At 40.5% G+C, this 24,739-nt stretch overlaps 1 protein-coding gene across 5 annotated transcripts in view; it reads right to left on the bottom strand.

The window, feature by feature from the left end:
- TRIM44 (tripartite motif containing 44) overlaps positions 1-23,713 on the bottom strand; it is a 190,262-nt gene extending 166,549 nt beyond the window's left edge. For 4 of the 5 annotated variants that reach the window (XR_001894842.2, XR_637295.2, XM_017948493.3 and 1 more), the window contains exons 1-2: positions 22,629-23,713; positions 791-868 (exon numbers count right to left, since the gene is read on the bottom strand). Coding sequence is in view for 3 of the 5 variants with exons in the window: in XM_017948493.3 (XP_017803982.1) it covers positions 791-868; positions 22,629-23,297 (747 nt within the window). In the remaining 2 variants the exon portion in view is untranslated. The remainder of the gene's footprint in view (positions 1-790; positions 869-22,628) is intronic. The other variant, XM_003910031.4, reaches the window with a different exon arrangement.
- Between the last annotated feature and the right edge of the window lie 1,026 nt (positions 23,714-24,739).

Below are 24,739 nucleotides of genomic sequence, written 5' to 3'. Positions count from 1 at the left end.
ACAGTTGCCAAACCAGACTACAGGTCATAAGGAAAAAAGTATTCTGAGTGGCAGCTGGCTCCTGGAAGCAGTGGAGAGATAAGACGTTAGTGCTGAACACCAACTAAATGAGTCTGGATCCTATGCCAGTCCCTGGCATTAAGATGACCTGTATCTCTTGGCCGGGCACAGTGGCTCACATCTGTAGTCCCAGCACTTTGGGAGGCTGAGGCAAGCAGATCACAAGGTCAGGAGTTCAAGACTAGCCTGACCAACATGGTGAAACCCCGTCTCTACTAAAAATACAAAAATTAGCAGGGCATGGTGGTGCACACCTGTAATCCCAGTTAACTCGGGAGGCCAAGGCAGGAGAATGGCTTGGACCCGGGAGGCAGAGGTTGCAGTGAGTCAAGATTGCGCCACTGCACTCCAGTCTGGGCAGCAGAGTGAGACTCTGTCTCAAGAAAAAAAAAAAAAAAAGATCTGTATTTCTCTCAGACGCCTTTGGCTGCATTTAATGGACACAGAGGACCAAAGATTCAAAGACTCCCAGTAAAGGAGGATTAAAAATGAACTTGTCTGCAGTTCAGGGAAAGCAATTAATGATTATGTGTTGTAAGTCATAAAATAGAGAAGGGGAAAAATAGACGACTTATCTCTAGGCATATCAGAACACTGTTTCTGATGGGCAGGCTTAATTAAATCTTAATGCAATGTTCAGAGAGATGATCATCAACACCCCACAATTTTAGCTCAAGGAGAATGAAATGCTTGGGGTACCAACACCCAATCAATTCCAAACAATACTTACTTTAGGGTCTGAGCTCTTGAACTTCAACCTTTCCACCAATTCGATCATAGCCGCCTTCAGTCCACCTGAGTCTTTGCTCTAGAAGGAAGAAAAGTGAGGGGTCACTAGACAGCTTTTTGTTGCTCTCTCAAACACAAACAGCATTTTGGAGGACAATGAAATAAAAAGCAACTTTTTCTTAGCAGCCAAGAGAGCTAAACAACTAAGGAGAGGTGCATTGTCCCTCTTTCCCTTCTCTATGGACAAACAGTGTCAGGACATAAACTGCCCAGTGACTGGCAGAACTATATGGAATGAAAATTAAATACAATTTGTATAGGCTGACTCACTGCTTCACCTCAGGCTCAACTGTGCCAGTGTTCACTGTGCCTCTACAAAAGACAGTCCCATACAAGATGTCTATTTTACAGACTAGTAATTTTAATTTTGAACCTTTATGCATCAGATACAGAAGTATGCAATATTAAATATACTTATAAAAATAAAACAAATAGTCTGAAATTTAATTACGAATGGAACTCCAGTGTGCTGATTAAGAACACAGGTTTTTTAACTGGGTGTGGTAGCTTGCACCTGTTATTTCAGCTACTCAGGAGGCTGAGGCAGGAGCACTGCTTGAGGCCAGGAGTTCAAGACCAAAAAAACCACAAAACTCATGGGTTTCCGAGTCAGACATATACAGTTCCAATTTTGGATTTGCCATTAACTAGTTGATTGATTTCAGGCAAATTACTAAATTTCTCAAAACCTTCTCCCCCTTCTATAAAATAGTGATAATAAACTGGGCTATTTTGGGGCCTAATTGAAAGTGTTTTAAAAGGTATTAGCACAGTATGTGGCTCACACACAGTGAGCGCTCAAAAATTTCACATGCTATTACTATTAATACAGTATAATGATTTAGAGTCGCACAGTACAATAAAAGACTAATGTTAGCCCCAAATGCAAGCGTATGTATATAATTTCATAATTGCCACAATTAAAAAGTAAAATTGATTTTGATATATTTTACTTAACTCAGTATATTCAAAATATCATTACAACATGTAATTTCAACATGAGATTTTTTTTTCATGTTAGGTCTTTGAAATCTAGTATTTCACAATCATAGCCCAATCAATTTAAACCAGCTACATTACAAGTGCTCCAAAGCCACATGTGACTAGTGAGTACTATATTGGTCAGTACAGATTTAGAGCACAGACTACAGTCCTAGTGCCATTAGTCACACACTAGCTGTGTGACCTTAGGCAAGTTACTTAGCCTATGTCTCAATTTCTCTATCTGTAAAACAGAGCCAATAACAGTATCTATTTCATAGGACTATAGTAAGATTAAATTAGTTAATATATGTCAATGTACTCAGAACAGAGCCTGGCACATGGTAAATACAAAAGGAAGTATGAAACAGTTTTACTATCTGTCTCCCTCATGATATTTTCAGTTCCTTAAGGGTAAGAACCGTAATTTTTTTATATCTCTATATCTCTTACGCCCAACATCTAGATGTTGTAAAAAGTCTGAACAAATCAATGAATGAACATATAATCTTAAGACATGAATGCCATAATAATAATACATTATATTGTATATAGGACAATCTAAAATCACAGGAATTCATTTATTTTCTTATCTCAACAATTCTATGAGATAGGTAGGAACATTCATTTTACCAATGAGGGAAAGGAAGCACAAAGAGGTAAAATCACTGTCATTTCTACGCGGTAGGGACAACAAAGAAGCACAAGAAAAGAAAGACACTGCAAATATCTCTTACTCAAAATTGGCCTCTGGATCCGTGATAACATGTCTTCCAAATTTACAGAACTAATTTCAATTCCTCCAAAACAGGAAATACCTAATAAGATTCCACTATATAAATTAAAATATACTAAAGGCTCAATTTTTCCCCCTCTGACCTCTCTTGCCTCTCAAGTCTACACAGTAAAAATCAGACACAACATGACTACAACCAATATCTACTTTAGATGTGTTCTTCAAACACAGCTTAGATCATATTTCCATCTTAGCAGAGGTTCTAAATTTTAGTAAGTTCTATTTTTTAAAGTGATGGTTTACAACTCCCCTATATCCTCCACTAATTTTAGTCTTTAATCTCTGTGGTCTCATGGCAGACAGTACAGAAAAGGAACTTAGAGGTCATATGCCAGGGAGCAGGTGAGACCTGAAGTGCCAAAAAAAGGATTAAGTTGCCAGACACAATCCTGCTTTTACGAGATGATCAGACAATAAAGCCTGTCTGGTGATATCATTCCTCTAACCTGCTTCTCATTGGCTGAACAAGCAGGTCACTTGTCCCTGGAAAGCTCTCTTCCCCCACATCCCAGCTGCCAGCGCCCATTTTAAGCTCTTCGGCAATAGCTCTGATATATTATGACTTCCCCCTGGCTCTAGAGAGCAGAAAGGAATGCACCAAACTGTGCCTTAAAACCTTCAGAAAAGAATAAAACGACAATGAAGGAATCCCTAAGAAGCAGACAGCCTGTCTGCAAGCACATGTGCCTCGTGTGGATGGATAAGGGAACCCTTAGCCTTCTTTCATAAAAATTCAGTGTGTCAGCAGAATCCTTCCTCCTTTTCACAAAGCTTTCACAAAACATCAGCAGCATCACCTAACCAGGCAAGAGACAGAGGAGAGGCAACTTAAGAGAGCCTCCCTTCAGGAAACTCACCTGTTCCACCTCCCCACCTCGCTCTCTGTGAATTATTCAAGATTAACTGGGCTCTGTGATGAACCTGCTATACTCAGTCTCTAAATGAGTGGTGAGAAAACCTTTCCCAAAGGCTTTTTTAAAAAATCCACAAAATAAGCAGTTGGTCAGAAGAGAGAGGCTCCTTAGGGCAGACCCGACCCTGACAGCTGCAGAGCTGGGGCAAGAGTCCGAATGGACTCTGGGGCCTTGCGCACAGGCGTTCAAGCTAGCATGTCCAAGCTGAGAATACCCTTCTAGGTCACCCATGATACACATGTGAGACCTAGGGATACATGTATCAGAAACTGGTCCATCTTTAGGCAGATGGACTCAGGAAGAGGCTCTGCAGGCCATGGAAGGTAATTCTTGGGTAGCTAGGTACTTGAAGAGTGGTATGGAAGAGGACAGGCATGGCTACAGGAGGGGTCTTCAAAAGCATGGGACACAGCCCTGCCACTCAGGAGGCTGAGGCAGGAGAATCGCTTGAACCTGGGAGGCAGAGGCTACAGTGAGTCAAGATCACTCCACTGCACTCCAGCCTGGGTGACAGAGTGAGACTGCATCTTAAAAAAAAAAAAAAAAAAAAAAAAAGTATGGGACATAGGTCAGGATAGGTCAGGGGCATGGGGTTGTTTGGGTCTAAGGGTGGTGGTATCTGAATCTGAGTATCCCCAAACCATAGAATAGTACCATGTTTCGGTTAATTATTCGGTTGTTGAGGACAGCCATTAGTCAAAAGATAGCCAGATAGATTATACCCTCATATATTCCCTAATTGGGAAACCAGTGAACAGAAAAGATAGTGGAACAGAACAGCTGCCTCTGAAACCTGAGTTCTAATTGAGAAGTGAACCAGGATAGTAAGAAAAGGCAGCCTAATTCACCTTGTAGACATTTGGTTCCACAGTAGAAATGATTGTCAATCCTTGGGGCACATACCATGACTAGCGAAGTAGTAGGATTCTCCTGCTATCCGTACTTCTCCACCTCCATCCCACCCAATGCATTCTAAGAACACAGGAGTTCAATGTGAGCATAACTTGTTTATGCACCTGGTTCCTCCCCTAAGAAGGTGTAGAATAAAAAGAGACAAGTGCTACGTTGTGACACTTACCACTCAGAATTTGATTAATCTGCAGAAGCGTAGGATGCTTCACAAAAGCCAGCTCCTAGGGATGAGTCATAATAAAACCAAAGAAAGGACAAAATGCTGTACATGTGAAGGTATTCTTTAGTCTCCAAAGCACTTTCATATGCTCTTTCATTGGCATTTCACAATAACCCTAAAAAGCAGTATATTCTCACTTTACAGCTGAGAAAAATGGCTGGTGAAAATCAAATGAACCCAAAGCTCAGAGCACTTACACTCTTTCACTGGCATTTCACAATAATACAATAACTAAAAGGTAGTGTATTCTCACTTCACAATGGACTAAAATGGCACTGTGGATGTCAAACGATGTCCCCAAAATCACAGAACTGGTCAGTGCCAAAACCAAGATCAGAAACATCTAAATTAAAAAGATTTATAACATATACAATGGAAGACATTGGTATCAAGAATACAGGAAAAACACATAAGGAATTTCTATAAATCAGTAAGAAAAAGCCAAATAAACCCAAAAGAAATCCCCCCAAAAATATGAACAGATAAAACAAGACCCTTCTTTAAAAAAAAAAAACAGAAATGTGAAATGCAAACACATCAAAACAGGCAAAAGATGCTCAAACTCACTCATGATTAAAATATCATTTCTCACCCATCAGCCTGAAATAAATCTTAATCTCATAACAGCAAGTGTTAGGCCCTGGGGAAATTGGGGACTTCCATATGTTGTTGATGGATATATAAAATAACTGCCACTCTGAAATCACATGCCTACCAATCCACTTCTCCTTTCCTCTTGAAGAAGACTAGCACCTGTGTCAAGGATGCATGTACAAAATTATTTATTTCAGCATTGTTTGTAATACTAAAAATCTGCAAACACCCCAAGGATTCATCAATAGTGGGTGGCTAAATAAACCACTGAATTAACACACTGTGGAATATGACATAGCAAATAAAAAGAATGAGGTAGGTTGTATGTACCTGGATACAAGGCATGACATACTGTTGAATTTAAAACAAACAAAACAAAACAAAACAAAACAAACAAAAAAACCTTGCAAAATGGTACATGTAATAAATATAATTTTTAAAAAAACTATTACTTTCTATGAGTGATACAGGTATGTAAAATATTAGAAAAGCAATTATTGCTGGGACTGGTACTTGGGATAGACAGATTTTAGAGTTAAATATATTCCTACTAATTGCATAGCTAAGATTTAGCATACGAAAAAACAAACAAACAAAAAAAGATAGGCAAGAAGGGAGGGAGAGAGGTAGAATTTGACCAAGAGGGCCAAGGTCTCCTGCTTTCAGTGCTTCTTCCCATGTGTTTGCCTAAATGTAAATACTGGGGCCTTTTCCTTTGACACTGCAAACATATGAACTAGGAGATTCAAGAGAAGGTTCTTTACTTGATATTCATGTATGGATTTCAGGGGGTCTGAAATCCTGAAAACAATATAAAATTTGGGCTGTACATGACATTAGCTTTTCTCATATCCTCAAAAACAATTAACATTCCAAATGTAAAGAGTATTGCACAAAGAGAAAGTAGACCCAGGTTTTACTACTAGCACTGCCAGTAACTGCTTGTGTGAGCTTGGAAAAGTCATTTTACATCCCTGGGTTTCTGTTTTCCCATCTGTAAATGAGGAAGATGGACCAGACCAAAAGCTACACATCAACAGCCTGTGGCCTACAGAACTATTTTCTGTGGCTTTTAGAGTGTTGTCCCACACATCCACTAAGAGTTTTAAATTAGTTGCTAGCATTTAAAAATCAGGACATATGACATAAAAATAAAGATTTCTAGCTTCTTTTGTAAATCCAAAGGGTATGACGGTAATGGGCTCCCATTCTGATACAGCAGAAATTGGCTGAAACTGAGTAGTAGCAGCTATTCACTTTAGGCAAAGCAAGCTCTCTCAAGTTTGCCAGTTACCTTGGCTTGCTTCTCTTGTTTACATTACCTTTCTGGTAGATATTTGAAGTTGCTATCCCCGGAAGCAATTCTAAAAGTTTTCCACTTCTAAGATTCCTTGTGTTTGAACACTATGAAAATTGGGGTACCTTTCTTCAAAGGAGCACATATTACCTGATACATTCATATCCACCCACCCCAAAACACAGAAATAATATTTCATTCTAATGGAAACATGCCTTAAAAATGGGCAAAGGGTAGAAGCAAAAGTAGAATATGGCAGGTAGCAGTGGCATCAGAATAGAAAGAAGTATTCCCTGACAAGTGGTCTCTGCACTTTCATGGAAGTCAGTCTAGTCTAATGCCAATAACCAGCTAGGCACCGAAAAGTCACATGTCAGCAAAAATGTAAATATAAGCCACATAAATATCCTAAACTGGCTCCTGAATATTGAATTCTATTATTACGAAGAATCAATCAGAAGATGTTGAATTCAGAAAGAATACTAGCTATCTGTTTTGGGGTGTTTTTCTCCCTATTCCATTGGCTTGTGTTGATATCATTCTTCAAAAAACAAAAAACAAAAAACAAAAAACATCAATCCAACTTAGTCATTTTACCAGAAGGTCTTGTCTGGGAGAAATAGTGGAGAAGGATCAGAAGATGGAATACAGAAGTCCTTCTTGGCCAGGCACAGTGGCTCATACCTGTAATCCCAGCACTTTGGGAGGCCAAAGTGGGCAGATCATTTGAGGCCAGGAGTTCGAGACCAGCCTGGTCAAGATGGAGAAACCCCACCTCCACTAAAAATACAAAAATAAGCTGGGCATGGTAGTGCATGCCTGTATTCCCAGCTACCTGGGTGGCTGAGACATGAGAATCACCTGAACCCAGGAGGTGGAGGTTGCAGTGGGTGGAGATCAACTGCACTCCATCCTGAGCAACAGAGCAAGACACTGACTGAGAGAGTAGGGAGGGGAGGAGGGGAGAGGAGTAAAAGAGGAAGGGAGGGAAGAGGAGGGGAGAGGAGGAGAAAGGGAGGGAGAAGGGGGGGAGGAGAGGAGGGGAGGGAAAAGGAGGAAGGAAGGGGGAGGAAGGAAGGAAGGGGAGGGGGAAGGAAGGGGGAAGGGGGGAGGAAGGAAGGAAAGACAAAGGAAATGGAATGAATTTTAGGGACACCGGCCCCATGTGGCTAAAGAAGATTCTACCATTTGAATGGAATGAAGGACAGTTGGAAACAGGAACACTTTAAATTGAAAAATCCATCAGTGTGCCCACGAATGGAAATATACACTATATCCACTAAAATGTATTCTTCTTGCTTCATTGTATTGTTCACTATTCCCAACCTAGTATAAGCAGTACATTGCTTCCCATACCCTCTATGCTTCCATTCCCTCCTACATAGGAACCAAAGAGAAGTTTTAAGAATATAAATCAGATTATTTACTCCCTTGCTTAAACAGTCTATGACTACTTAGAATAAAACCCAAAATCCTTACCACAGCCTACTTGGTAATCTGACCTCATCCACTACTCAACCCCCACCCCACCCCTACTGATTATACTCCAGCCATTCATTTTATCCCCTTAGTACACTTGTTCTATCTCAGGGCCTTTACACTTGCTATTCCCTTCAGTTGAACCATTATGCCTCTAGAGCTTCTCATCACTGGCTCTAACTATACCCAGGTCACTAGTTCAAAAAGTCTTTGGATCCTTAAAAAGCTTCCCTCTCATTCCCACATCCCAGTCACTCCCTATCTCCTTCCCCGGTTTGTTTATTCATAGCACTTATCATTATTTAAAATATTACTTACTATTTAACTTGTTTACTGTCTGTTCTGCTCAAAGATTATAAATTCCATGACTTAGAGTTGCTTCTTGTTGGTTCCCTACTGCCCAAAATACTCCACCTGGCAAATTTTAAGCCTTCAATAAATATATGTTGAATGAATAAATAGATCAAAAGAAAATAACATGCCACTAACTTGGAATAATATACAAAATTATCTTAAGAAATACTATACTTCAAAGAATTGTGGTGAACATTAAATGAAAAAATATGCAGAAAGTTTAGAGAAGAGGCACAAGCTAAGTTCTCAATAAATGTTAGTTATCATTTCTGTTATTGTTATTATTAATTAAATAACAATACTGAGTGACTACTAAGTATCAGGTATTGACCTAGACAAGTGCTGAATAGAACAAAATAAAAAAAAATCGGTTACTAATTAAAATTATATACAATATATAGAAAGAAGACCAAAGAGAAGGGGAAAAATAGTTTTAGGATATTCAGAAAGTATTCATTTATTAAATACCTTCATACAGAAAATAAACATAAGGATAATGTACCAGTACAGCTTGGCTTAAATATGAGAGGGAGTAATCAAATTTGTAGAGGCAAAATGGAATGATGGAAAGAATATGTACTTTGTCAGGCCTGGATTCAAATCCCAGTATCCCAGTCCTTACACTTGCTAGCTAAGTAACCTTCAGCAAAATTTAACCTCTTTTGAGTTTCCTCATATATAAAATGGAAACATAACAACACAGCTTATTGTGGAATTTTATTAAGAAACAAATGAAACAATATATGAAAATGACCTGGCCACTCAATAAATGACAGCTATGTTATTTTTCTCGTATATCTGGAAACAGAGACTCAAAACTCAACAACAGACAAAAATTTCTAGACTCTCTTGGTTTTATAACCTTGGCCAAAGATTAGCATTTTCATTATTTATACACATGAAGTCAGAGTCTACCAATCAACACAGGTTCGAGCCTGCCAGGGTTCACACACACTCAAAATTGAGAGGAAAACAGTAGGGGTGCCTATATAAACTTAACCTTACATCTCTCCCCATGACTGCCTACTAGAAAGAAAATGAAGGTTATTTTCTAACCAGAAAGTGAAGAGTATATTGTCCCCACCTCCCCTCTGCTTCTACAAAAACTTCCCACAGTTCAGAATGTAAAACAGAATCTAAAGAGGACAACCAGCAAGACTTGTGAACCTAAAATTAGACCTACCAGCTGTGTTTTGGTTAGCTAGTGCATAAGGCATCAGCAGGACACTGAAATATACAGAAGCCTCTTCTCTAAAGGCAAGTTTTTCTCCAGCCTATCTACCCACCAGATTAGAGCAGGCAGAAGGAACAGAAGGAGAGGGGGATGAACAGTTTGCACCCAAGAAACTTGGTGTCCAGAACTTCTACTGCTGCCAGACTAACTTGTCTGGAATGGAACTCAGAATAGAACCTTAGATGGCTTTATAACAGTAATAAGAATAAGAGCAACCCATTGCTGAGGGCTTATGATATTCCAGGCACCGTGCTAAACTCTTTACATCTATGATCTTGTTTGTTCCTAATGATAACTCAATAGGGAGAAACAATTACTTAACTCATGTTACAGAAGAAGAAACCAAGACTCAGAGGCTGAGTGAATTACTCAACATTATACAGCTAGTAGGTGGAAGAGCTAAGACTCAAAAACAGACTGCAAAGCCAACTGGGTCAAAGACTGTTTGGTCCTTAAATATTCTCCCATTTTTCCTTAGTAAGAGAATCTCGGTTTTTAGCTGGACACACTGTGGCCTGGAGAAATGACTGTTTCCCAGCCTCCCTTGCAACTAGGTAAGGCCAGGGAATTGAGTTCTGGCCAATGAAACATAAGCAGCAATGTGTACAACTTCTCAAGAGTTCCCTTTAAAATAGAGGGGTGTGCCCAGCCAGGTGCAGTGGCTCACACCTATAATCCCAGCACTTTGGGAGGCTGAGGTGGGTAGATCACGAGGTCAGGAGATTGAGACCATCCTGGCCAACACAGCGAAACCCCGTGTCTACTAAAAATACAAACATCAGCTGGGCGGGGTGGCGGGTGCCTGTAATCCCAGCTACTTGAGAGGCAGAGGCAGGAGAATCACTTGAACCCGGGAGGCGGAGGTTGCAGTGAGCTGACATCGTGCCACTGCACTCTAGCCTGGCGACAGAGCAAGACTCTGTCTCAAACAAACGAACAAACAAAAATAGAGGGGTGCGCCCTTCACTTTTCTATGTCTGTGATTCTGGAACTTGGAAATACTAGCTGGACCTCCAGCGGTCATCTCGGTCCATGATGCAGTAAGGATGTCAGAATGGAGCTGAAAAGAGCCTACATTTCTGGTAACTTCATGGTTCTGCCACGCCAACCTTAGACTGCCTACACCCAAAGTTATTTTACGTGACAGAGAAATAAACATCATGTGGGAGTGGTTATTTTGGATTTTTCCAAATTATTTCATTATTTTAGATGCAGTCAAATTAATCCCAATGTAAATACTGATATATAACAACTATGCAATACTCTCTCAGTTCTTCATTAATGCCCTGGAACTAAACAAGATTATTATACTTCCTATCACACATTTATCACATATTTCATGTTCATCTACTATCCAGCAGGCGCTGTGCTAGGTGCTGGGAATACAAAGACGAATAACATATAGTTCTAGCCTTAAAGAGTTTATAACCCACCAGTGAAAGACATGGAAAGAAATAACATGACATAGTACACAGTATCTAGTGCTACAATAGATGTTCACAGGCTGTTACAATGGGAACACAGAGAAGGATACCTCAAAGCCTATATCTACCTAGTAACACCCTATCCATCTTTCAAGGCCCACCTCGAAGACTCCTTCCTCTAAGAATCTATTCCTGGCTGCATGCCCTCCAGTGATATCAATTTCTCTTTTCTCTCCACTTCTATAGCATACTGTTTGTACCTTTTCTCTAATACACACAAATAAGCATGTGAAAAGACTATCTTTTCTATTGCGCTGTAAACTTGCTGAAGTTGGAAACTTTGCTTATTCTTCTTAGTATCCACCACACAGTTCATCATAATAAACGCTCCAAAATTATTCAGATGAATAAAATTAGTTTAAAAAATAACATAAGCAGTCTCTAAAATGAAAGCTAGCTATATGTTATAGTTTGGACATATTATAATGAATGTATTTGCTAATCTTCTTATTGATGTTAAAAATCAATTATTACCTTACCAAAAACTAGCTAAACCCATCTGAAGTGGGTTTAATATATAAATGTTCAACAAAAATAATCTAGCACATTACAGTATACATCAAAGTCACTGCCCATATAGTTATTTGCCGTAAATTGTGGATTGAGCCTTTGGTAGATTTTGCTTGATTGGTTGGTTTTGGTTTTTTCATTCTTGATCAGTTTTCTGACACTTAAAAAGGGCATCAACATTGACTTTTTTTGCACCTGATGCAATGTTGGTTTGATCCTATCATAGTGATATGTGTACACACACACACACACACACACACACACAATTCTCTCTCTCTCCCCCACCCACACACACGAGATTCAACTCTCCCAGAGTCAGGCTTCTGCGTTTCTTACCCCATTCTCATCTCTACTCCCCATATCAAGACTAAAGCTTTTGTTTCATCCACTGTCTATAATACATCTCCTATTCTGAAAGGTCCATGAGCATCTGTGTTCCTTTCTGCCACCTAACAGTTTAGCCCCTGGTTCTATTAAAACAAGAATAAGAGCATGAAACTGGGCTGGTCCTCCCAGACTGAACTATAACCTCAAGCAGAACACATACGAGGCACTGATACAGATGAATCTGGCTTCTCAGACTTGGGTTAGATGCAAGGGGAGGGAAAAGATGGGTATGTCAATGAAGAGGCAGGCAGGGCAACCTCCATGTCGAGAGTTGTGGTCAAGACAATGGTGACAGAGGCTCAAGAGTCCTTTATCACCAGAGGAGCCTAAGAATAAGCCTACTGCATCAGCAACCTTACCCAAAAAAGCAATTGCCTAACAGCATAAAATGCCTATGAACTCATCCTATTTTGACTGAAAGGCCAGAAAAGAGAAAAAGAGGGCACCAGACTTTTGGGAGAGAGAGTAGAGAAAGCCCGGATCTTTTCTCTCGAGTGGACTGTTCAGACCACTGGCTAAGCACTCTAGTTCTTTAATGAAGCTCCATCACCATCAATGTTGAATCCCCTAAAAAATCTAACTAATGTAAAAGGGATTCCCATAATCTCATATTCCCTCCATAGAGCAATATTTTCATCTGTCCTAACAACACATTCAAATGCTAGAACAATGCCATTCTCTCATTTACAGAGCCAACTAACCCTTCTATGAGGAGTTGTTCAAATAAACCAAACCAATTGTCTCTGCTATGAATAAAATCACTGGACTCTATACAGTAGCATCAAATGGTAACACAACAGGAAAATTTCCCTAGAACTTCACAAGATGTCATAATTCACGTCCCCACCCAATGTCATATGCTCAGAGATGCCTTCTATAACACATCTTATCAAAAAGTAACCTATCCTGCCACACCAACTCATTCTTATATTACCATGATTTATTGTTTTCATAGCACATAACACCATCCAAAATTACTCTGCTATTTCTTTCCCACTGGAGAGAGTGAATTCCAAAAAGCTAGAGCCCTATCTGTCTAGTTCACTGCATACTTTCAAGACTTTTTACAGGTTAAGAAAGTACACTTTGATTGGAAATCCCAGAACTGCAGGCCTCACATAAACTTTCTACAGAACTACGCAAGGGTGGCTCCAACAAATGACAGCATGCCATTCCCTTTACCTTGGTCTTACTTTTGTCTTATTCTGTACAAATAAGTAAGACACTGGTTGAACCACTATGTATGCCAGTGCTACAAACTCTAATTAGAAGTGACCTGTATCTCTTCAGCAAGAACAAAAAATTAAAAACATAAATAGATACATTACAGCAAGCCTTCAACCTTCTGTCTCCCTACGAAAGCTTCTTCTATGAGCTGACTGAAAAGCCAGATTCACTGACCCCTATGGAATACACTACGGCATACCTCCAGCTCCTCGAGAATCACAGCTCTTTGAGCATATACTTATATTCTTCCATCCACCCAGATACCAATGTCTCCTCAGTCACTCCCCAAGCAGTTGTTCCTCTTATCACTTAACCAAACATTCTTCCCAAACACCCACCTTAAAAGCAAAGGGTGTGGCTTAAAAACCTTCGGATCTGTCTTTAGAAAAGCCGTGTTAAGAACTCCACAGATGCTATATATTTACTGAATTCTGCCAACCACTTCTCCCTTTGCCACTTTGTAAGACTCTACCTTTTCTTCAGGTGATCTTGGGGTAAACTAGACAAGTGGTCTTCAAACCACAGGACATGACACATTAGTGTGCCATGAGATCAATGTAGTGGGAGGGTCCAGAATTTTTTTTTTTAACAGAATAGAAGAGAAACAGAACATATATGTAGTAAGGCAAATGGTGTCTCATTTGAGTTAACGGGGTATGTCTGGTGAGTGGCTGTGTGTATAAACGAGATCACAGTATAAAATATATTTCCTCTACTGTAGGTTGTGTTCAAAATAATTTTTTAAAATACTAGACTATTGAGTTTATCTAAAGCACTTTTATTTCAACATAAAAGTTCATTAAATGTAGCTCTGAATGCAAATTCCCTTGACAATGTAAGAATTTTTGTATGAATAAATCCATAAGCCAGATCAAGCTCCTTTGTCAGATCCAGTGACCCATTTTCGTAGCCAGAAATTATGGTCAGAGTAAGAGAAACCCACATATGTGAGATGACAAGTCATGACTCGGTAAGAAGTCATAAATTGGGCTGCATAACTATTTTTCTATGACAAAGCTAAAGACTAGGCTCAGTTCAAACTTGGACCCACAAAATTCCCTGGAGACCAAATGCCACAGACCAAAACTGTAATACAGCAACATCCAGGAGAAAAGAAAGAACAGTACTTCAAGTGACTAAGTGATGATCTTGTCCCTTCAAGATGTTCACTCAGTCCATTTGGCCTATCAGGTTGTCTCCATCCCTAATCCCCTCTCGCTGTAGGATCACCCTGTTTTTCTGCTCATTCTGGCCTACTCTGAAGTTTGCTTTTTCTCTAAATGTCAGCAGACTTTGGCAAGAACTTGGCCTTCTACTGCCAATACCAGCCACTGACAGCCTGGTTAAACACTGAGGTATCAAAACATAAATTGTACAAATTCCTCTCAATTCTAAACTTGTATAATTAGCCTCTTTATATTAATAATAAAAAGAAGAGCTAACATTTAGTGAGCACTAACAATGTGTTAGGCATTGTTAAAGTTTCTTAATCACCCACAAAGTAATTTCATTCTCACAAAAGCTCTATTTTATTTCTTATCATTATGCCCATTTTAGAAATACAGAAACAAGGCCAAACTATAATATAACTTGCCTAAGGTCAAAAAGTGGTAGAGCTAGCATATTTCCCGTCCCTTTCTAATCCTGTATTATATTTTACTTTTCATTTATAATACTTACTACATGTTTATTTGCTTATTTGTTCTTTCCTACTTCCTTCCAATAGAATGTAAGCTCTGACAAAAGTACAGACTTTCATTTTGTTCACTACTATATTCCCAATAATTAGAAAGTATCTACACTCAGTTGATTCTCAATAAGTACTTGCTGAATGAATGAATGCAGTATAACAACGATCCTCTTCTTTTGTCCATCATCCCACTGAGTCACTTTTACTGTTCCAAGATATTCTCTTGCCAATAAGTAAATGTTCATTGCACTCATAACATTTGAAACCAGAGCTGCCATCAAGCTCCTATCTTTATTGAACCAAAATGAGCAGTTTCTCACCCTAGCTGCCTAACAGAGCAAATGCCATGCTCTTTCTGAGAAGAATAAAGAAAATATTACTCCTGTCTCTACAATTCCTTCAAACACAACATCTGGCATTAAATGAAAAACTGTGAGACATGACAAGAATCAGAAAAATGTGGCCGGGCGCGGTGGCTCACGCCTGTAATCCCCAGCACTTGGGAGGCCAAGATGGGCGGATCACGACGTCAGGAGATAGAGACCATCCTGGCTAACACGGTGAAACCCCATCTCTACTAAAAATACAACAACAATAGCCGGGCGTAGTGGCGGGTGCCTGTAGTCCCAGCTACTTGGGAGGCTGAGGCAGGAGAATGACGTGAACCCGGGAGGCGGAGCTTGCAGTGAGCTGCCATTGCGCCACTGCACTCCAGCCTGAGTGAGCGAGACTCTGCCTCAAAAAAAAAAAAAAAAAAAAAAAAGAATCAGAAAAATGTAACATACAATCAAGGATGATTCCCAAAAAGATCCAGAGAAACAGATCTCTTAAAAAATAACCAAATTAACATTCTAGAGTTGAAAAACACGGTATCTTAAATGAAGAATTCAGTGACACTCATGGAGTATTTCCAGCTGCTATACATGAAGAATGAAGCGAATCTATGGAGTGATTTCCAGGACATACTAAGTGTAAAAAAACAAAGCATAAAAGAATATTATATTCTCCCCAAACCTTATAACTCCAGTTTCACCATGGGAAAAAAACACCAGAGAAATCGAAATCAAGGAACATTCTACAAAATACCTCACTAGCACTGCTTAATACTGTCAAGATCATCCAAAACAAGGAAATGTGAGGTCCTGGATAGAATCGTGGTACAGAAGTCATCAGAGGAAAAACTAGTGACATTCAGTAAAGTCTACAGTTCAGTTAGTAATGTTCTAACATTAGGATAAGCAGAGTGCACGAAGCAGTTTTTGATCTAAGAACATATACTGAGCCCAAGAAACTAGGCTGTGCATTTGGTTAGTAGAAAGTGAGGTGTGAGGCGAGTATGGGATAACAGAAAACAAAGCCTATGGCATGCTCAGAGTAAAACATTTAAAGGACGGCCAGGTGGTGGCTCACACCTGTAATCCCAGCACTTTGGGAAGCCAAGGTGGGCAGATCATCTGAGGTCAGGAGCTCCAGACTCACCTAGCCAACATGGTGAAACCCGGTCTCTACTAAAACTACAAAATATCAGGCAGGCGTGGTGGCGCATGCCTGTAGTCCCTACTACTTAGGAGGCTGAGGCAGGAGAACTGGTTGAACCCAGGAGGCAAAGGTTGCAGTGAGCCATGATCACGCTACTGCACTCCAGCCTGGACAACAGAATAAGACTCTACCTCAAAAACGACAACAACAAACAAACAAAAAACCATTTAAAGGAGATCCTTTCTGGCCTATAATCCCAACACTTTGGGAGGCCAAGGCAGGTGGATCACCTGAGCTCAGGAGTTCAAGACCAATCTGGCCAACATGGTGGAATGCCATCTCTACTAGAAATACAAAAAATTAGCTGGGCATGGTGGTGGGCGCCTGTAGTCCCAACTACTCAGGAGGCTGAGGCAGGAGAATCACTTGAATCTGGGAGGCAGAGGTTGCAGTGAGCCGACCAAGATGGAGCCACTGCACTCCAGCGTGGGCAACAAGAGCAAAACTTCGTCTCTAAATAAATAAATAAATAAATAAAGGGGATCCTTTCCATACAGACTTGGGACCCTCTCACTTTTTCACCCCGCTAAGGCGTAAAATCTCAGAGTAAAAGCAAACTAAACTCATCACTACCCAAACATCTAAAGGGGAAGGTAGAGAGGTAAACAAAACAGAGAGGGGGATAAAATGAAAGAAAGTCTCTAAGATGTGGGCAAGGTCCTCCTGAAAGTTTGGTCCAAGAAACCTCAAGAAATTAATTTAGTAGAAGGGGATTCTAAACAAGTTGTACTCTCAGGCCTTAGCAGAATCAAATTCAAATCCTCTCTCAAAGTATGCAGCTTCATGCAAGATTTGGAAAAGTACCATAAGCAATTTTTAAAAAGCAATGAGAAGCTACACAGCTACACAGAACCCAGCACAAAAAGAAATAAAAACATGAAACATGAAAAAATAAAAACAGCAGCAGAAAGAGGTCCACAAAGTCTTCACACGCTAGAATTATCAGAGGCAGATTATCAATCAATATGCCTACAGTTCTTAAAGGAATAGCTAAGACAGCTACAGAAAAAAAAAAAGAATATGATTCACAAATTCATACTAGCACATTTGAAAATTTAGATAAAATGGAGAAATGTCTGAGAAAATGTAACTTATCAAAACTAACCTAAGAAAAAATAGACAACCTAGACAGACCTATGACTATTAAAGAAATTGAGTCCATAGTCAAAAATACTACATAAAACAATTACATTACTGGGTATATACCCAAAGGAATATAGATCATTCTATTATACAGATACATGCACATGTATTTTCACTGCAGTGCTATTCACAATAGCAAAGACATGGAATCAACTTAAATGCCCATCAGTGATAGACTGGATAAAGAAAATGTGGTACATATCCCATGGAATACTACGCAGCCATAAAAACGAATCAGATCACGTCCTTTGCAGAGACATGAATGGAGCCAGAAGCCATTATCCTCAGCAAACTAACGCAGGAACAGAAAACCAAATGCTGCATCTTACAACACATGGATACATAGTGGGGAACAACATACACTGGAGCCTGTCAGTGGATAGGGAGTGGGAGGAAGGAGAGCATCAGAAAGAACAGCTAATGAATTCTGGGCTTAATACCTAAGTGATGGGATGATCTGTGCAGCAAACCAGCATGGCACACGTTTACCTATGTAACAAACCTGCATATCCTGCACATGTACCCCAGAACTTAAAAGTTTGAAACTAAAAATAATAAAAAATGTTGGGGATGTTAAAAAATGTAAACCAAAAAACAAACAAACAAAAAAAACAAAACACCAATAATAAACGAATAATAAACCAACTCTCCCTTCCCCCTTCACCGTCTCCAGGAATAGATGGCTTCCACGGTCAGTTCTACCAATCACTCTAGGAAGACATATTTCAGTTTTTCACAAATACTTCCAGACTATTAAAAGAGAGAAAGAATATATAAGAAACACTACACTCTGCCTCAGACTATGAAGCCAAACTTTGATAGCAAAATCTCACGAGAACAGTAAAAGAATAATGATAGGCCAATTTCTTCCATAAATATAAACCAAAAAAACTACATAAATTATTAATAAGCCAAATCCAAAAACATGAGGCTACTTCAACTTCACCAAGTTGGGTCAAGGAAATCCCAGAAATGCTAGCCTTTCTGCTTTAATTATAAAATACGACAATACAAAGAGATGAAAGTAAGACCATATATATGCACACACCTCTATTTGCAGAAAGAAACACCTGAAGGGTAACCAAAAAACTAATAAAAACAGTTACTGGCCAGGCACAGCAGCTCACGCCTGTAATCCCACAGCTGTAGGAGGCTGAGGCGGGAGGACTGCTTGAGGCTAGGAGTTCAAGACCAACTTGGACAACACAGCAAGACACCCTCTCTACAAAACAAAAAATAAATAGAATTAGCCAGGCATGGTGGTGCACACCTGTAGTCCTAGCAACTCAGGATGCTCAGGTGGGAGGATCGCTTAAGCCCAGGAATTCAATTGAGATTACAATGAGCTATGCTCCCACCACTGCACTCTAGCCTGAGCAAGAGTAAGATCCTGTTTCTAAGAAAAAAACAAGTAGTTACCAACAGCTGATGGAAGAATCAGGTAAAAAGGGCAAAGGCTTTTGAGGCATGTGAACATATCACTGATTTTTAAATTTAACTTTAAAAGATCAATTAATGTAATTCATCATCATAACACAGTAAAAAAGAAAATCACATGATCATCCCAAAAGATGCAAAAAAAGCATTTGATATTAAGTAATGAATCAAAATTCAGAAAAACTTAGCAAACTAGGACTAGAAGTTTTTTTAACTGATAAAACATATCTATTTTCAAAAACCATAGAATGTATCACTTATTTGTGCAATGTTATCAATTATTGCTAGATCACAAACAAGGCCAGAATATCCATCAATCACATCCATTCAACATAATCCTGGGGGTGCTATCCAATGCAGTAAGGCAAGAAAAAACAAATAACAGGTATAAGGGTTGAAAAGAAACAAACAAAAAGTATCTCTCTTCACACATAATATAATCACATATGTAGAATAAATCTACAGATAAATGATTAGGATATGTAAGATAATTCAGCAGCTAGATTACAAAAAAATCAATACATAAAAGTTAATCACATTCCTATATACAATTAGAAAACAAAACTTAAAACCATTTATTTTTATTTTAGAGACAGGGTCTTGCTCTGTCGACCAGGCTGGAGGGAAGTGGCAGGATCATAACTCACTGCAGCCTCAAACTCCTAGACTCAAGCAATGCTCCTACATCAGTCTTCCATATAGCTGACAGGTGTGAGCCACTGTGCCTGGCTCATATTTTCTACAATACTATAAAATCATTTTACAATGATGTGAAAAATCTTTCGGGAAAAAAAAAAAAAAAAGTTTACTGCAAAGCAATAAAAAAGACCTAAATAAATGAATCAGAAGACTTCATGTTGTAATGATATTAATTCTCCCTATATTGGCTTATAAATTTAATACAATATCCAAAAACACTCCTGCAGGCTTTTTAATACTATTACTCTAAGAAATGTAAAGGGCCAAAACTGGCCAACACACTCTTATGAGACAAGATGGAAGTACCTGCTTCACCAGATATTAAAACATATTATAAAGGGATGGTAACTGAGAAAACATGCTGTTCACACAGGGATATACTAACAGATCAACAGTAGAGAACAGAAGAGCCAAGAAACACATTCACACACATTACGGGCACTTGATATATGACAGGTGGGACAGCAAATCAGTGCACAAAGGAAGGGCTTTTCAATAAATATGCCAATAGTAATTGGCTATCTGTATGGGGAAAAAATGAAATTGAGCCGCTAATTCTACTACACAAAAATCAATACTAAGTAGAACAAGACACAAAAAGCACTAACCATAAGGAAAAGTATCGATAAGTTTTACCACATTAAAATGAAGAGCTTCTATTCAAAGCACAACTTTTTTAAAAAGAAAAACCACATAGAAGATATTTGCAACCCACAAAGAGTACAACAACAACAAAAAAAATCAGAAACAAATATATAGCTGGGCATGGTGGCTAATGCCTATAGTCCAAACACTTTGGGAGGCCCAGGTGGGCGGATCACCTGAAGTCAGGAGTTCAAGACCAGCCTGGTCAACATGGCAAAACCGTCTCTACTAAAAAAAAAAATTACAAAAATTAGCCAGGCTTGGCAGCAGGTGCCTGTAATCCCAGCTACTCAGGAGGCTAAGGCAGGAGAATAGTTTGAACCTGGGAGGCACAGTTTCCAGAGAGCTGAGATCTAGCCACTGTACTCCAGCCTGGGCAGCAGACCAAGACTCCATCTCAAAAAAAAACAAAGAAAAGAAAAGAAAAGAACAAACATATATAAAAATTCATATAATGAGAAAAGGACAACTCAATAAAAAAATGGGCAAAAGAACTGACTAGGTACTTCACAGAGAAAATACAAAAGATCCTCAAAGTCATTAGTAATAAGAGGAGTGAAAATTAAAACCACAATAAAATACCATTACATATCCACAAGATTGACAAAAATTAAAAATACTGTAACAGCAAGTGTTAAAGATACAGAGCAACAGGAACTCTCATATACTCTTCTTAGTGATTCAAACTGGTACAACCACTCTGGAAAATAGTTGGCAACATGTAGTATTACTGAAGATATGCATAGCCTCTGACACAGCAATTTCACTCCTGCGTTTATAGGCCACTTAAATATATGTAAATGTACACCGACAGACAGGACCAAGAATATTTACACTGACATTATTTGTAAGAGCCCGATGCTCCCAAACCTGGGAACAAATCAAATGTACATCTATGACAGAATAGGTAACTTATGGCATATTCATAAAATGGAATTCGATATAGTAAAGAAACTGAATAAACTACAGCCACTCATAGGATGACTCTCACAAACACGATGTTGAGAAAATGAAGCAAAACCCAGAAGAATGCATGATAAAAATATTATACCCATAGTGTCAAGTTCAAATAAGTTTAGGAATGCATACATATGGAGTAAAAGCATAAAGGTAAGCAAGGAAATGATCACAAAAGTCAAGATTATGCTTACTTATGCAGAAGAGAGATGGTTATAATTGGAAAAGGTATGGGGGAAAGGCTTCAATATTGCTAGCAATGTTCTATTTCTTAATCTGGAGACTACCTATTTGTTTTATAATTATTTGTTAGACTGTAAGTTTTTACATACTTTCTGAATGTGCATTTTACAATTATAAACAGCGACTAAAAAAGGGAAAACCTAATAAAGATGAGCTTCATTCTCAAAGTATTTGTTATCCCAAAGCCAGCTATTCCCTATTCAGGAAAGCAAAAGTCATCATAATATGACAATGCTCGCTAATACAGATTACTTAATCAACTGATCACTCCATTCAAAATTTCCCCCCTCCCTCCCCGATTAACACCAGCAGTTTTTCTGAATGATAGTAAATATCCACAATATAAATAAAAGGCGCATCGTCTGCAAATTCATTCATTCAACAAACATTTCCTAAGTGTCCACTGCCTGGGGGACCAGTAAGGTCCAAGACAGACAAAGATCCAGACAGAGGACATGGGAACTTCCACTACCACCCCAATTTGGCCTCCATCTTCTTACCCTCCTTTTCTACTAAGTTTCAAACACGAAGAATCTAAAATGAACTCAGGGCACATATGAAGTTACTATTAAACTACTGTGTTATTCTTTTCAATGCAGACGTACCACCTGATTGGATTCATGTGGCAAAATCATATTTCCCATGTTTTCAAGTAGGCAAAAAGATTGCCTTATCAAGAGCCCTAGCACAAAGCACCAGTTTCAACAATAGTGATGCTGTGGAAACTGGCCTACGTGGGGTCAAAACTCCCAAGAAATGCTTTACCTGGAATCCACAGACCAGAAACTTGCAATTTTCTAGAAATTGTATACTAGATTTTGTGTGTGCATGTATTTTCTCAGGTGAGAGTCCAGAACTTTCATCAGATTCTCAAAGGAGTTCAACCAAAAAGGGCGAATAAGAACTGCTCCCAAAAAGTTGGAAAGACTAGCTTCTTAGGGACACAGTGAAAGCGAATGTGGACACAGTCAGGCCACCTGAGCGGAAACCCAGGTGTTCTGACCCCTAGGCTTATGCTTTGAAGGCCCAATACTTACTCTTAATTCTTCAAAGGCTTCGTCTAGGGTGGAGAGTTGGTGGCCCTGATGAGCCCCAATGACTGGACACAGGACACAGATGAGCTGCCTATCTTCCTGGCAATAGGTGCTCAAATCGAGCCCATGGTCCGGACACTTCCTCTTGGCCACTCTCTCTGCTTCCATTTCTATTTCTGGGTCAAATTCACTTTCTGCCTCAGTTTCTCCCTCCGCCTCGGATTCCCCTTCTTCTTGGTTGTCTTCTTCGGCCTCGCTTTCTTGCTCATCCTCCATTTCTTCCTCGCTGTCTTCTTCACTCTCCTCATCGCTCTCATCCTCACTCTCTTCCTCTGTCTCACTCTCTTCCTCTGACTCGCTCTCTTCCTCCGACTCACTTTCTTCCCCTGCCTCGCTTTCTATCTCCCTCTCCTGCTCCACCTTGACCTCCGCTTCTTCCTTCCCCGCCCCCTCTCCGTCAGCTGGCGGGGTGCAGGCCTGGGCGCCGTGGACGTATTCGGCCAGGTGGTGACTGAGGAACTTCTGTCTGTGCGCCTCAGCGTGGCGACGGCAGTAGCAGAAGCCGCATTCTCGGCACACTTCCTCGGCCCCCGGAGCCTCGTCGGGCTCGCACTCGTCACACGTGCCGTCGTGAGGCAGCTCCTCGAAGGCCGCGCCCACTCCGGAGGCCATGTGGTTGCTGTGACGCGGTAAGGCCTCGGGGCCTCAGGGCTCGCCGCCTTCCCTCTGCGCGGCCTCCTCACTTCCTTCTCCCGCCCCGGGTCCCTTCCTCGGGAGTCGCCGCCCGCCTGGACCGCGCCGCGTCTGGAAGCGGGACCTGGGGCCGGGGCAGCCCCTGCCCGGGCGGAGCAGCAAAGAGCCTTCCGCTGGCTCGGCCTGCTCCGCTCTGTCCCTGCGCTTCCTCTGCCGCGCAGGGCACTTCCGGCGCGGGCACCCGGCGCCCCCGTCGGCCCCCGCGTCGCGCCGCCCGCTCAGCCTCCCGCTACTCGGGCGAGATTGCTGCTGCCGCCGTCCCCCGCGCCGCCCCGGTTCCACTTTCCCTTTCCCCGTCAGGAGGCCTCCTTTTACTTCCTGAGTCATTTAAAGTGGCAATACCCTTTTCTGCTTTTCCCGCGGGGCTCACCTCCGCCGCTCCAAATCTCTGCGTACCTTGGAGGAGGAGGAGGGAGGAGGAGGAGGATGGGGGAAGTCTCTTACTCTCTCCGGAGGCGGGAATTGGGCTCCACCTCCCCCATTCCCTCCCTGGAAGTGTCAACCTGAGTTTTCAAGGCCACTAGGCTGGTGTCCCTATGCATTTCAGTCTCTCTGTGTCAATTTGTCGCCGCTTGTCACAGTCCCCAGTGTTCTGCAAGGTGCCAGGACAGTGTTGTTTACCAGACTGAACCTGACCTCTTGGGATTTCCTGAGTGCGGAAGGGCTATGTTTGTTCTAGGCTCCGGGAATCGGGGTCAGGATGAGCAAACAAACATTTTCGATCCAAAGCAATACTGTACTTTGTCTATTTGCATTCCTGCCTCCTAGGATCTCAGAACTTCTGGAGTGGTAACCTCTGTGCGGTTTTCTGAGAGCTGCCTTGTGTTGGGCAGAGATGTCAAGTGAAGTGAGGTGGGGAGAGGCAGTATTTGTCTGTTTGTCTCTGTGACAAAGTGACAGGTCCGGGTTGCAGTCATTTTCCTTTATGTAAGGTGTCCCTCTAGATTCCCATTAAGAAAACGGAAGGAAACTGTTGTTTATAAAGCAGTACTGTAGTGCCAAGAACCCGGCTACATCTTTCTGTGGCTCTTTGAAAGCCAGTTTTGGAAGATCCTCTGCCCGATGGTCCCCAAATCCTGGTGCCACTACCTATCAGTTTTATGACCATGGACAAGTTAATTGATCATGTTCTTTTTCCACTTTTTAAAAAAGATGTAAAGTGAAAAGAACGGTAAATATGTACCTCATGGGGTAGTTTTATGGATTAAATGTAACGATGCTTGCACTGTAGAATATTCACTAAGCTTTCATTATTATTTTTGGCACAAATTATATTTCGTGCTCACAATGCCCCTTTGAAGGAACATATTTTACACACACAGGGCATTTTCGGCTGGCTGCTGGTAATGTAGGCAAGTCCC

Source organism: Papio anubis, chromosome 12, assembly GCF_008728515.1.
Source record: "Papio anubis isolate 15944 chromosome 12, Panubis1.0, whole genome shotgun sequence".
Taxonomy (NCBI): domain Eukaryota; kingdom Metazoa; phylum Chordata; class Mammalia; order Primates; family Cercopithecidae; genus Papio; species Papio anubis.
The sequence above is the reverse complement of the archived record's forward strand: the minus strand, read 5'-3'. Positions and strand labels throughout refer to the sequence as shown.